This window comes from Nyctibius grandis, chromosome 5 (genome assembly GCF_013368605.1).
Source record: "Nyctibius grandis isolate bNycGra1 chromosome 5, bNycGra1.pri, whole genome shotgun sequence".
Classification (NCBI taxonomy): Eukaryota; Metazoa; Chordata; class Aves; order Nyctibiiformes; family Nyctibiidae; genus Nyctibius; species Nyctibius grandis.
Window position 1 is genome coordinate 22,172,724 of NC_090662.1, and position 13,409 is coordinate 22,186,132.

General features: G+C 35.9%; 1 protein-coding gene across 8 annotated transcripts in view; it reads right to left on the reverse strand.

Moving 5' to 3' along the window:
- Positions 1-13,409, reverse strand: part of BRD1 (bromodomain containing 1) — a 72,462-nt gene that overhangs the window by 45,504 nt on the left and 13,549 nt on the right. For 7 of the 8 annotated variants that reach the window (XM_068401390.1, XM_068401393.1, XM_068401391.1 and 4 more), the window contains exon 3: positions 6,087-6,243. The exons of the other annotated variant lie outside the window; for it this stretch is intronic. In XM_068401390.1, coding sequence (XP_068257491.1) covers positions 6,087-6,243 — 157 coding nt within the window. The remainder of the gene's footprint in view (positions 1-6,086; positions 6,244-13,409) is intronic. 8 annotated transcript variants of the gene reach the window in all.

Genomic DNA, 13,409 nt, shown 5'->3' on the forward strand with positions numbered 1-13,409 from the left:
CAAATTCTTGTTGTGCTCAACACAGTCCACCTTCCCTGCATCCATGAGAATTAGGACACTTGTAACAGAACACAATCATTATGACTTCTGAGGACAGGAAACAAAAAGCAATTTATTAAATAATATAGTAACTTCAAATGGTACTGCAAATGGGTAATGCAGTAATACAGCCTTTCAGTGAATGGATGAAAGGATTTAATTCACATGGTTTTAGGCAGAAGTAGTGTATAAACACTTGCAGTGTTTAGTTTGATTTGTACATACAGAAAACAGAGCCTTTCTTGTTTGTTTTTACTATTTTTCATAAGAAAAACAAGGATATTGGAATACTACCTATAGTATTGAAATGGTATTGGTAATTCACCAGAAACAAGACCATAAAAATATATTATTACCAAGTACACAAAAGAAACTTGTTTTGAAAAATTATTACATTTAAAATGATTAACATTAATGATTACATTTTAAATTTTAGAAAAGAATCTCAGAAAGAGATCCAAAGCTTTGTACGCTTGCCCGTAATGAGTATAATGCAATACACACTTGATATGTAATCGTCAGGGTTTTTTTAAAACTAAAACCAAACAAACAATAAATACCATAAGTTACAAAAGACAGAAGAGAGAGGAATAAAGAAAACTGGCTAAGCAGATGAACAATAGTCAATATCACAAATTGTTACACTCAAAGCAAAAACATCCTTAACAGAAGGATAATTTAGAAATATCATAGGTCCTCTAAAGGAATCTTGGGCAATCTTTCAGACAGAAGGTCCTAAAAATAGAATTGCAAAAACTGGCAGTTTAAAAAAAAAAAGCTAATAGATTTGTGACTGCTATGATTCTATGATCTGCATCATATTTTATTGCTTTATACACTTTGTAAAAGTAAAGGCAAGTACCTGTGGAAGCTATGAAGTTAGTTTTATTCAAATCTCTGACTCCACTGAAGTTGAAAATCCTTAACTATCAACTATCTCTGTATTACAATATAGCAATCTGGAAACAACAGTTTGTTCCTCTTTCCAAAACACACACACAAAAAAAAAAAGACTGAAAAATTGTAGCTAGAAACTTCTAGTTCCTTTTCCTAATGACTATTGCTACTAACGGTTATAATTTCTTTTAAGGAGTTAAGTCTTGACTTAGACACATAATAATTTAACTGTTGAGGGTCAGAATAGTTCAAAATAAGTGTTGACAGAACAAATATTAATATGCATATTTTCAAATTATTAAAATTCTCAGAGATCCACTGAATTATAAAGTCTACACTGCCACTAATTGCTGTTCTCCTACACCCCTTCATCTCTGAGTACAGATCCCATGTTAAGCAACCTGTTATCCCATGAAATCAACCTGTTAATCCCATGAAAGCAACCTGTTAACTGACATAGCTATACAGTTTTTCACAGTTTTTCTGGTTTTCAGGACCAAAATTAAGTTGTGGCTATTGCTAAAAGTGGAAGGCTTGTCCTCCCTTTGCTTGCAGCCATTCAGAGTTCGCTCTTTTGCCCTATGATAATTGCATATTTCATGAAACTGGGGAACTGATCCTGCTGAAAGCTAAGTCAACAAAACCATACTAGTTTTAGGGTGGGTCAGGAAACTTAAATACAGCAAGAAAAAAAAATGTTAACTTTTGTTACAACAGGTCTCAGGGTAGTTCATTACAGACTTAATTATTTGGCTAAATTTGAAGGTGCAGTTGCATTTGAAAAAAAAATAAAAACCCAACATTATTCTTTTAGTTGAATCAGTTGTTTGACCAATTGCATTCCATAAAATAGGCAGGTAGGTGTAAATCTGCAGATGTGACTCGAAGTATCAAGAGCACCTTGTTTGCTTTTTTCTGTGCACACATACACTCCCTCCTTAAACGTCACTCTGGCCTGGGGATTAATAGCAAGACTTCAATTTTTTGACATTTCTATGTGAAGTTATGTTGGCAGACAGAGTTATAATAGCTAAGATAAACAGGTTAGGGTAAAGGGGGTTTATTACCTGACATACAACTTATACCTTAATTAGATTAAAAGATCCAGGCAAGCTGAAAAGAGCGTGATGCACTGGTTTCCAATATCTAACTAGTAAACACTTGGATAAAAAGAGTTCCTTTCAAAATGTTTAGTTTTCAAAAGCTTTCTGACAAGGAACGTTTCTATTAATTTCCTGGTAAAGAGTTCTTCTTCCAAATCTTTCTTTCTATAGCGAAGCCATAAAGTTTCTTCTGGCTGATGACACAAGAAAAATTTAAAAGGAAACTCTGTGGTATTTTCTGATGGAGTTAGTTCTTGCTGAACACAAAATATCATCTAGAAAAGCTAAAACTGACAGATTTATTAACACTGAGGGAAAAGGGAAACACTTCCAAGTCCAAACACAGAACATGCATCAACTGAGAACTGGTCTTCAGCTCTAACTCTCACCATGAGTAACAGATCACTCCTTATGCTGGATGTGAATACATGGGAACAGCCTCACTCCCTAGAGGGACTGTAACTTGATATAAGCCAAACAAAAATAGAATTACAGTGATGAAATTGGATCTTGATCAACACAGTTAATTTTATTAAGATCCTCTGCTGGCACTTGTATGCCAATCAGTCAAAATCATTAGTGGCTGCAACTTGCATTCTTACCAAAATCTTCAGTGAAGATAGACCTTAGTCACCAGCACCTTCTACTTTGTTTCTTCAAACAGTGGTTTTAAACTAACCTTACTACAGCAGCAACAAGGTACTAAACTTAATTTTCATGCCTTGTTTTTATTCAGGCATTCTTTAAGTACAGAAAAAAACTAGAATAACGGGGATGTAAATTTATTAGACTATTTCCAATACTGTTCCTGAATTTCTAGGTGGAGAGAGAAGTGACAATATAAACCATTCTTTCAGAGGGTTCCTTGTTCCTGCAGATGGTGAGGTAGTATGTAAGCCAAGATCTTCTTGCCTGGTTTAGAACTGTTAGTCGTTATCACCTTCAAAAGCATATCATAACCAAGCTCTGAAACACATTCATTAGGAAGTAATTCTAAATCATGAACACTCCTCCCCTGCCAAATTTGTTCTAGTAAACAAACATTACAGATGGATCAAAATCACCTTCCACTAGGCATCTTGAAACCATTTTCAGAGTTTTGGTTCTTCAAAAATATCTCCTCTGAACCTGTATTACATCAGTGTCTATGTTCCTTTGATGGACTGAAAACCTATTTAGGTTTCTTGATGTTCTGACCTCTCACATAAAATAAGGTAAAAAGAATTTTCCCATCTAGACTGAAATGAACAAAATAATCATTTATATCCCAAAAATTTTGAGGCGTTCTCACAGCCATGCCACAGCTGTATTAAAGTCTTCATTATGGTTTGGCTCATACTTGGAGTAACGAAGACAGCTAATGCATCAAATGCTTTGCAGTTATGACTACTTTAATAGGTATTATAAATACATATTGAAGATGCTATGGAGAAGACACAATGTCATACAAAGGACACTTGCTACTCACTGAAAAGCACTACCTACATATATTTCATCAACAGAATCATTTAATACTCAGCTTTGTCTTTTGAAAAGAAAAAGCAAGTTTCAAGCAAAGTTAATTTCAATTATAAGTTTTTAAGAATGGTCTCAGAAGTGCCCCAATTGTTAATAAACCAATATAAATAGTTTCCAATTAGCTTAGAAAATATTTTCACTATTTTCTTACTTAAGAATAGAGCATAGTAGGAAAAGGAAAAAGCAAAAAGCAAAAAAAAAGAAAAAGAGTCCTGTGCAAACAGGCAAAGGGATTTTAAACAGCTCCTATCTAAGGCTCATTTTATTACAATCAAACATCAATTACAAGAATCATTTTAGTTTGGTAGTTACTATGTAAATATTTAGAAATGTTGCAGTCTACCCACACCATCTCAATAGGAAAAGTACTTCCCAACTACCAACTAGCGAGCATAATTTTTTCAGAAACTAACTATAGTCTTGGTCTATACTGCCACATGAGCCCTGGACTTCTGTGCTTGATTTTATTATTTTTAGGGACTCATGCTTATTTTAAAAAAAAAAAAAAAAAGTCTACTATCTGAATAAATTAATTTCAGCTATTATTAGGTAACTGCCAAGCACCACTCTTCAGAATACAAACTTCTCATACAGAATTAAAAGATTAATCAAAGACTAAAAGTAGACTACAAAATATTTTAGAGAAGTTACAACCCAAAAAATAGTACTAAAATGGAGTAATATAGAAGCAATGAAAGAAAGATAAACAAGTGGCCAATTTATATTCGAAGTTAATTCCACCTAAAAGGAATTCACCTAAATTCCACCTAAAAGGAACTTGAGTATCTCAGCTATGAGGAAAGGCTGAGGTAGTTGGGACTGTTTTAGCCTGGAGAAGAAAAGGCTCGGGGAACGGGGAGGGGCGGGGGGGAATGGAATCTCATCAATGTGTATAAATACCTGAAGGAAGGGTGCAAAGAAGTCAGAGCCAGGCTCCTGTCAGTGGTGCCCAGTGACCCAGTGACAGGACCAGAGGCAATGGGCACAAACTGAAACACAGGAGGGTCCCTCTGAACATGAGAAAACCCTTTTTTTTTTTTTTCAAAAAAATATGAGGGTGGACTGAGCACTGGCACAGGTTACACAGGCAGGCTGTGCAGTCTCTATTCTTCAAGATATTCAAAAGCTCTCTAGACATGGTCCTGGGCAACCTGCTCTAAGTGGCCCTGCTTGAGCAGTGGGGTTGGACCAGATGGCCCTTCGAAGATCAGTTGTGCTGGGAATTATTGATTAGTTTTTCCACGAAAAGCTAAGAAAAGAAACACACAGAAAAATGACAGATCAAATAATTCAGAAGCAGTGTTGACCATGGTATTTTTATGACTACATCAATTAATGACTTAATCAGCAAACAGCAACACAATTCAAACAAAAATAATCGTTAAGCTTTAAAGGGGAAAAAAATTTCTCAATTTAATATAAGTAAATGATTACAAAATGCATTCTTAAGTTCTAGAGGCTATTTTACAAGAACAATTCCACTGGAAGTCAAACACCTGGAGAATGGAAAGAACACAACCAACCACAATTTCAGTTCAATGAAAAAAGGTAACTGGGATGCAGCATGAATTTCCACATCATGATGCTTCACAGCATTTCAAGGTCTACACACATGGATCCATACAGAGAATTCAGAAAAGAAGTTTCAATTATTTCGAAGCCACTCAGTGACTTGAAATCAAAATAATAAAAGACCTGCCAAAACCTCTAATGTCACTGAAGAGCTGTTCATATTACAAAAATGGGAAACAGTGTTCATATTACAAAAATAAGAAGTAGAAGAGTACCACTTTCTGAATGTGACACACATCTGGAGTGACTGTTTTTCAGCAATTCTGACTGGTGAATGTGTACAACCTTAACCAATCTAGAAGTATTTTAGCTAGGATGAGCTTTACTTGAACAAAGTATCAGCCTAAATTTATGCTTGTCTACAATCCCACTTAACGATGTCAAAAGTGAAACTAAAAGTTGGAACAGGTCTTGTACTTCATCAACAACTTGCTCTTTGTTCTGTTATCAATGCACAAGGTGGGCAGTAAGGATCTGAATTCAACACCTGTGAACTAGCATGTCTAACCTTTACTCTGTAAAAATCCCCATTTTTCTCAGTTGTGTCAAAGATGACATTTGCTTTGCACCTTTTGATGAATTTAAAAGAAAATTTATTTTTTATCTTACTAACTCATAGCACATTGAGGAATGAATTCCAAAAAACCACAATGCTAGTCAATGAACAATGGTATTAAGATAGTTTTGGTGACAGTAGTCTTGTGAAACATTTGAGCAAAACAAAAGAAAAACCTGCACAAATATTACTTTTTTTTTTTCATATCTCACAAATCTAAAAGGATTAGATAATGCCCAATTTCCAATATAGGTCATAATACTTAAGAATAAGGTAAAGAATTTACTCAGTCCTGAATAAGAGAAAGTTTTTACTCCGTGCTATGCTTCCTGGTTAATTTTTTAATCTATAAAATAGAGATTTTCTGCCTTATTCTTATAAGGAAAAAGTGTGTCACATACCTGTTGTGTGTTTCTTTGTGACTGTAAACTGGACTGCAGCCTTCTCAACAGAGGAACACCATTCCTAGACAGTCTTTTAAGCAACCAGTAACTGTGCACTCGTTCAACAAACTGCTTCTTCCGTTGAATGGCCACCTGATTCATAATCTTATTTAATCTAAAATATGGAAAAACTGATATTGTATTTTTCATAGCAAAGCATAAAATGTATTGTCTATGGAAGTTAAACATCGGATATATATGAATGTATAACATAACAACAGCAGCGATCACCATATTACTGATTTCTTTCAATGACATCCCTTTCAGTACAATTATTTCTGAGAAGTAGATTACAATCAATCAAATACATCTGCTTGACACTGTAGTTTCTACCAAACATGTTAAGGTACTTTTTAAAGCTAAAGGGTATCAATTTTTTCATGATCATTATCTCAAGAGCAATCTTGGATTAGGGCTGAGAATAAAGCATTACATTCATTTCAGAATAATTTTCCTATTGAAAATAAAATCAGAAATAAAGCTCTAAAACCCTACAACAGTTTTCAGATCATTTGTTGCCATCTTCACACAGAATTAGTAATTTATTTTAAAGACAATATATCTTCAAACTTTTTGCTTGAACACATGCAACAAAAAGCTTGTATTACGCATCTACTAATACTAAATTTTTGGTAAATAAAGCGAACAAAAAATGTAAAACAGAAGAACACTTATGATTTTACCCCACACATATGATGAACATATCCACAGAGAAAACATGCAAGAGGATGATACAAGCAGTTAAGCAAAATATCTTGATTAAATAAACAGTATTTTCTCCAAACTCATTTTTTAACAGATGCAAATACCATTTACATATACTGTTTACAAATACTCTAGGAAAGTCACATATGAACACCACACACTACAACCTTGACTCCTATTTTTTAAATAACGACATGTTAAAATATCCAAGTCTCACACACAACACTAACCTCTCAAAACTTATATTCAAAAAAAGCTTATCTGAAATACATCTTCAAATCTCTGTGCGTACAGGATCTTGAAATCATGGTAAAAATTTTAAAAAAAAAAAAAAAAAAAGAGTCAATGGTTGTAGAATGAAAAGTTTTTGCCTTTGTACGGTACTGCAGGGATTTGTCACTGGTGGCAGCCCTTCCAGAATTAACACGAGATGCCCCAAGGCACCAACCACCAGTATTGTTAGGGGGATTGGTCATGCATTTGGGTATTGTTAGGGGGATTGGTCAGTCCTTTGGGGGCATGGGTGAGTTAGAGAGGAGAAAAGGATTTCCCTGAGCTGGACGTAAAACAGTTCCAGAAAGGATAATATCAATGAAAAGAAATCTGTTAATTCTTCACTCAGCATATTACTACCCATAGCAAAACTCTACAATGGACAGGAATAGGTTTATCAGAGATTCTCCAATAAAATTTAATACCAAAAGAGGCAAAATTAAATTCAAGAAGTGTCTGATTCGTAGAGCACTACCACGAGGCATTTAAATAAAATCACGAACATATACACATATTAGTATTTTTCTGCTTCTTCCCTTTTAATATTAGGAATAAAGCAATTTCTCAGGTAAGTGATAAAAGAAAACTAGTCAAATACCTAAACAAAAATGTAAAGCTATAAGTAAACCTTGGGTAAAATAATTTTTAAGAATCGCTGGGAAACTTGAATGGTATTTTCAGACACACGTACAAGTTAGTCTACCCTGAGTTCACCAAAGGTCATCTATCCCTGGTTGTTTTTTCTCGGCTGTGTAGAAGGCAAGGTGCAACAGGCCTACTCAGTGCTACACTAACGGTAGCTAGAGAGTTTTCAGTCATCACAGGGTAAAGGCAGAGCAAACACAGGTTTTCTTCAAAATACAGTGCCATTGTGTCCTTCAGTTCTCCAGTGACATTGTTTTTCAATTAATAACTAAGCCAGTTAGGCATTCTTGAAAAATTTTAGCTTAAATTAAAGCTTAGAAAGTCTGCAGATGGACTTAGGATTGTCTTGTAAGTCTTTCATTGAAGGGCAGAGGCAGGCTCCACAAAGACTTACTCAATGCAGAACAGACCATATCAAAGTTCAAACACAACAGTATTACAGTTAATTATAGAATGCAATCAAAATCAAATAATTACTTTCACATCTCTCTCTCAGAAATAGCAAAAACTACTGAACTAAGTCAAAAAAAGCACAGCCAAATATATACCTATTTGTAAAGACCAGAGAATTGTAACTTAACATGAAGAAAGGTGTCTTGGCTTCATGCCCATCAGATGTGGCAAGACTAAGCAAACATCTTTAATTACAGCTTTAAGTACATTTGCCCATTCACATAACAAACCATTCTATTCATAGATAATTATAATAGTAAAGTGCTAGAATAAGCTTAGGAAAGATGTTCACAGAAGATATTCTCCCACTTTCAAAATACAAATAAACAGAAGGTAATTTGGAGTGCAGAAACTACCCAGCAAGAGGTAGGAATTTACTCCTCTGCCTTCCCTCCAAATAAAACCAAACAAATACTGGCTGTTCATACTTCATTTAGACACCAGACTTCGGTAGTGGCAATATACCACCAATCACCCCTAAATTTCTCAAAATACAGAGGTCAGAGGCCCTTCACACAGCAGATATGCAGAGCCTCCACACTATGATCCTACTGATGTCCGAGGATGTTACATCTGCTGTTAGACCCTAAGAACCCGCTAACTACAGCACAGTTCTCAGATCATCTTTTTGCTTAGTCAGAACTCTCAGGTAGACTTTTACTGTCCAGTAATGCTTTTGACAGACAATACAACTGTTTTGGGGAAGTAAGACACAATTCGCCCACTGCTGTAGAACCCTAGAAATAGCACAGACTGGGTATTGATTTTGAAGCTCCCACCCTTGATAGCACTACCAAATTGGGAAAGAGGTTCTCACTCACAAAGATACATTCAGACACAGTGAAGCTGAACACAAGCATGAAGTAACACACATAGGTATGCACCAGTCTTGAACAAGTTCCTTTCTGCTACCTGAGATTGAACTAAATTCGTAGATGTTGAAACTAAATTTTCAAACTAGAATTTTGAAATTCTTTGAGATCTTAAAGGTGTGCTGCAGATTCCACTTCCTTTTTTTTCCAACAGAAAGACATAATTTAAAAAATATTAAAGAGTAAAAAAAACTGTATATATTTGAGGCAGGTAAGGGAGAGCTGGTTGAAGACTTCACAGTTTTGCAATCCAGGATCTGACTTGCACAAAACAGGATTAACTGCTACATTGCACTGACAAATCCCCCACGCAGAGGCAAGGCTTACAGAACTTAGGTCACTTCCCAGAACTACACAAAACACTTCAGCAAAGGCATTTTTTTGCTAAGATATCTGTCCACCCTAGAACTTTTTCCAAGTATAAGAACATCAGGAAAGAACAGCTTTCTGCCACCTTTTATTTTCTAATGGAAAGTCAAGCATAATAAGTACTGGGAGAAAAAAAAAAAAATCAGATATTTAGAATGCACACTGAACACAAGTGTATCAATTAAACCTGCGCTTTCTCTTCAGAAAAAACAGACCAATCTCATTACTTAATAATTTTTTATACCTGTTAAGACTGCCAAATAAGTGCAAAGACTATTGAAGACAGTTCACAAAGAAGAGAATGTAGGAACATATATCTGGAAGATACTACCAGAGTTACAGTCTCCCCTATGACAACTGACTTTAGACACGTCGGGTTAAAAAAAAGCCACAACTATAGCAATTACAGAAAGCAAGAAAGGAGACAAGAAGTGTTCTTGCTGTCCAGGTTTCACATGGAACAGAGAACTTGCTAGACAAAATTCCCAAGGAGCATCCTGAAACAGACCATGTTAAGTGCTAAACACTCTTCTCTCAAAACATTTAAACAATTAACACAATTAAGCTAAACACTGAGCAGAACAGTTCTTACACCGTAACCTGCTGCAGCCTGAACCACTGTTCTGAGGCCTTACGAACAGCTCAGTGTGGCTCAGTGTCTGTTGTTTTTCCCTCAACTTATCAAGTTATTTCATAGAATCATAGAATGGTTTGGGTTAGAAGGGACCTTGAAGATCATCTAGTTCCAACCCCCCTGCCACAGACAGGGACACCTTTCCAGTAGACCATGTTGCTCAAAGCCCCATCCAACCTGGCCTTGAACACTGCCAGGGAGGGGGCATCCACAACTTTTCTGGGCAGCCTGTTCCAGTGTCTCACCACTCTCACAGTCAAGAATTTCTTTCCAGTATCTCATCTAAATCTACCCTCTTTCAGTTTAAAACTGTTACCCCTCGTCCTATCACTACATGCCCTTGTAAAAAGCCCCTCTCCCGCTTTCCTGTAGGCTCCCTTCAGGTACTGGAAGGCTGCTAGAAGGTCTCCCTGGAGCCTTCTCCAAGCCAAACCCCAACTCTCTCAGCCTATCTTCATAGGAGAGGTGCTCCAGGCCTCTGACCATCTTCGTGGCCCTCCTCTGCTTTATTTTATTTAAAATAAAGTACACTGAAAGAATTTGAAAATTCTTTAAAAGGTGGCCGTGTTCCCATTAAATTCAGTAGCTGCTGTTATATAACTGGTCCCATAAAAGAAGTATTAGGTTTCAAGCTGATGACCACTGCAGTCTTTTGATGTTTTGGCACAATCAGTCATACTCCCTCTTGTTTTTTCCTTTTCTTTGGGCTACATTCCAAGACTACACAGATGTCAAAACATATTTCAAAACCGTTTTATTTGTGCCACAGGCAACTGAGAAAACCAGTACCACTTCCCTTCCCCAGCCCCGCTTGTATCCGACTGTAAAACACTGTGACATGCACTACAAACATGATACGGAGGTAATGTACAATTCCCTGTTTGTCTTTAAATAGGGAAAGGTCCCTTTCCAACTCAACCTTTCAAATAGCACCTGCAGTCCGCAGCCTGAAACCACAGGTTAGGCTGAAGTGTAAATTGTGGCATTAAAACTATGCTGCATTTACAAAAGCAACAGAAGGATGAGGAGAGGAAACTGGTTTGTTTTGAAAGGGTAAGACAGACTCAAATAATTTAAAATGAAAGTTAATATACAATAGCTTTGGTGAGAAACCTATTTATCAGCTGCTCTACACTAACCCTCTCCTCCCAAGAAGACATTTGATGGATAATCTACCCTGCAAAGGGTGATACTCTTAGTGCACTGCTCAAAGCATACACAGAAAGCTTAGTGTTACTCAGTCCTATGTTTCCTCATCTTTTAGACAAATGCATAAAATAATTTTCGTCAACGTAACAGATGTGCTCTTGTCATACTAGCAGTCTCACAGCTTCCTTCTTCCTACTCATGACTGCCTTCCTCTCCCAGTTTCAGTTACATGTCGCTGTTGCAACTACGACAACTGGTTACAAGAAAAAGTGAAAACAGTATTTTTGGTGACTTTGTGGTAGTTTAGCGTTAAAAAGCCAACAAGATATAATGCCCCTTTTGTATTAATCATCACTAACCGCTCCACAGACCACACGTGCTTTTTAACTCCACAGATATCATTTTAGTGTTACAATATATGAAGACTTCTATAGCATCTCTCCATTCTCAAGTTTTCAAAACCCAAACTGGAGAGAAAATTTCCTTAAGCAAGTTATGTGATTTTGCCAGTATTACTACAGTAACTCAGGCAGAAGGAACTTAATACGAAAACCAGCAAGGTTAAGTAAGATCAAATACCCACTAAAGACAACCGATTTTTAAACAATAACTAAACCTAGTGTATTAATTACTATACTTGTCCTGAGCCTCCAGTTTCATCAATTTGTTATTTTGCATCTTCCTTTACCCAACATAGCTGTATTAAAGGTACGTGCAAAAGATTAGCAAAACTAAATTAAACTCTGTAAAATTTTATTTAGTGTCACTGAAATACCAGTTTCTCTTGACCTAAGATAATACCCAGAAACAATCAAATGATGTTCCACTTTACTGGGCAAACAAAATGCCCCTATTTTCCAACACAAAGATTGCAGATATGCTTCTAAAACCTGTGAGAACAAAACATAAAAAAATCTAAATTGAAAAAATCATAACAAAGTAAACAGAGTTTCAAGAACATTTGAATTTTCAAGGCTTGCTCAGCAAAGTTCCACAGAACATATCGAGACTCATAGGAAGTAGGAAAGACACAAAAATTACCTACAAACAATTACAGCAATTCCACTGACATGAACTGGAAGAGAATTAGCAAAAGAAAACAGAATAAAAAGCTATGAAAGCATCTATTTTGAGAATTGGAATTGATTCTGGGGCCTTGCCAACTATCAAAAAAACCTTCAGCTTTCAAAGATGAGAAAGCCTACTTGGACAGGTGAAACCCTACTCCTCCCACACACAGCCTGTGGCAGCAGCTGCCTATCAAACAGTGTTTCTAAAACTCGCCTTTAATATACTCTTTTTTGTTGTTGTTATTGTTTTAAATAGTGGAGACAGTTTTGTTGCTGTGTCTGTATCTGTTATCCCCGCCATCAATAAAAAATTCAACATAATATGATTTCTTAACTAAAAAAAAACCAAACAAACAAACCCTTTTGCTCAGCTTTAAAGACAACACAGGTAGATGACTAACTATGTAAAAACTGGAGTCTGTTTGCATGTCTTTATCTCCTTCTGAAAAAGGGTAAGCATAAGCTTTCTTTTGTAACTGGCAGAAGTCAGCTATGTACTCAACAGGGTACATATCAAATCCTGAAAAGGCTGACAAGGATTTCATTTAAACTTCTGTGCGACACAAGCCTGCACAATCCCCATGTGATGAATACACGCTTTCCTATTTATAACTACTTTCCAGATTTTGTATTGAAGATTTGAAGAAACGGGAATGTCCCATTCCCAAATCACTTCCCTTACTAGTCTAATGCAGTGTTTAATCACCTTCACAGTTACTCCTTTTTGTCTGTATGTTTTAAAATTCGAGCTATTGAATCTGCCTTTCTCTGCTAGGCAGAGAATACAACAGTATATATTTTATCTACTAATACATCTTCTGAAGCCTGAAAGTCTCTCCAGGTTCCTACTCTTTATTCTACATTTACTGGTATTTAAATAGTATTTAATTTTGACCGACATGTAAGAAGCACTTTTTCTTACTTCACATGACTGTGAAACCAGGCATCTATCTTTCTACCTGAGCAAACAGCTTGTAAATTTTTTCTTGCACAGGAAAGCAGAACACTGAATTTAAGAGTTAAGAAAATGCTATGTTATTTCAGTCAATTCTCCACTATAACAGGTTACTTTGTTTCTATTTCAACAATTAAGTTTGTGATCTTCCAAACC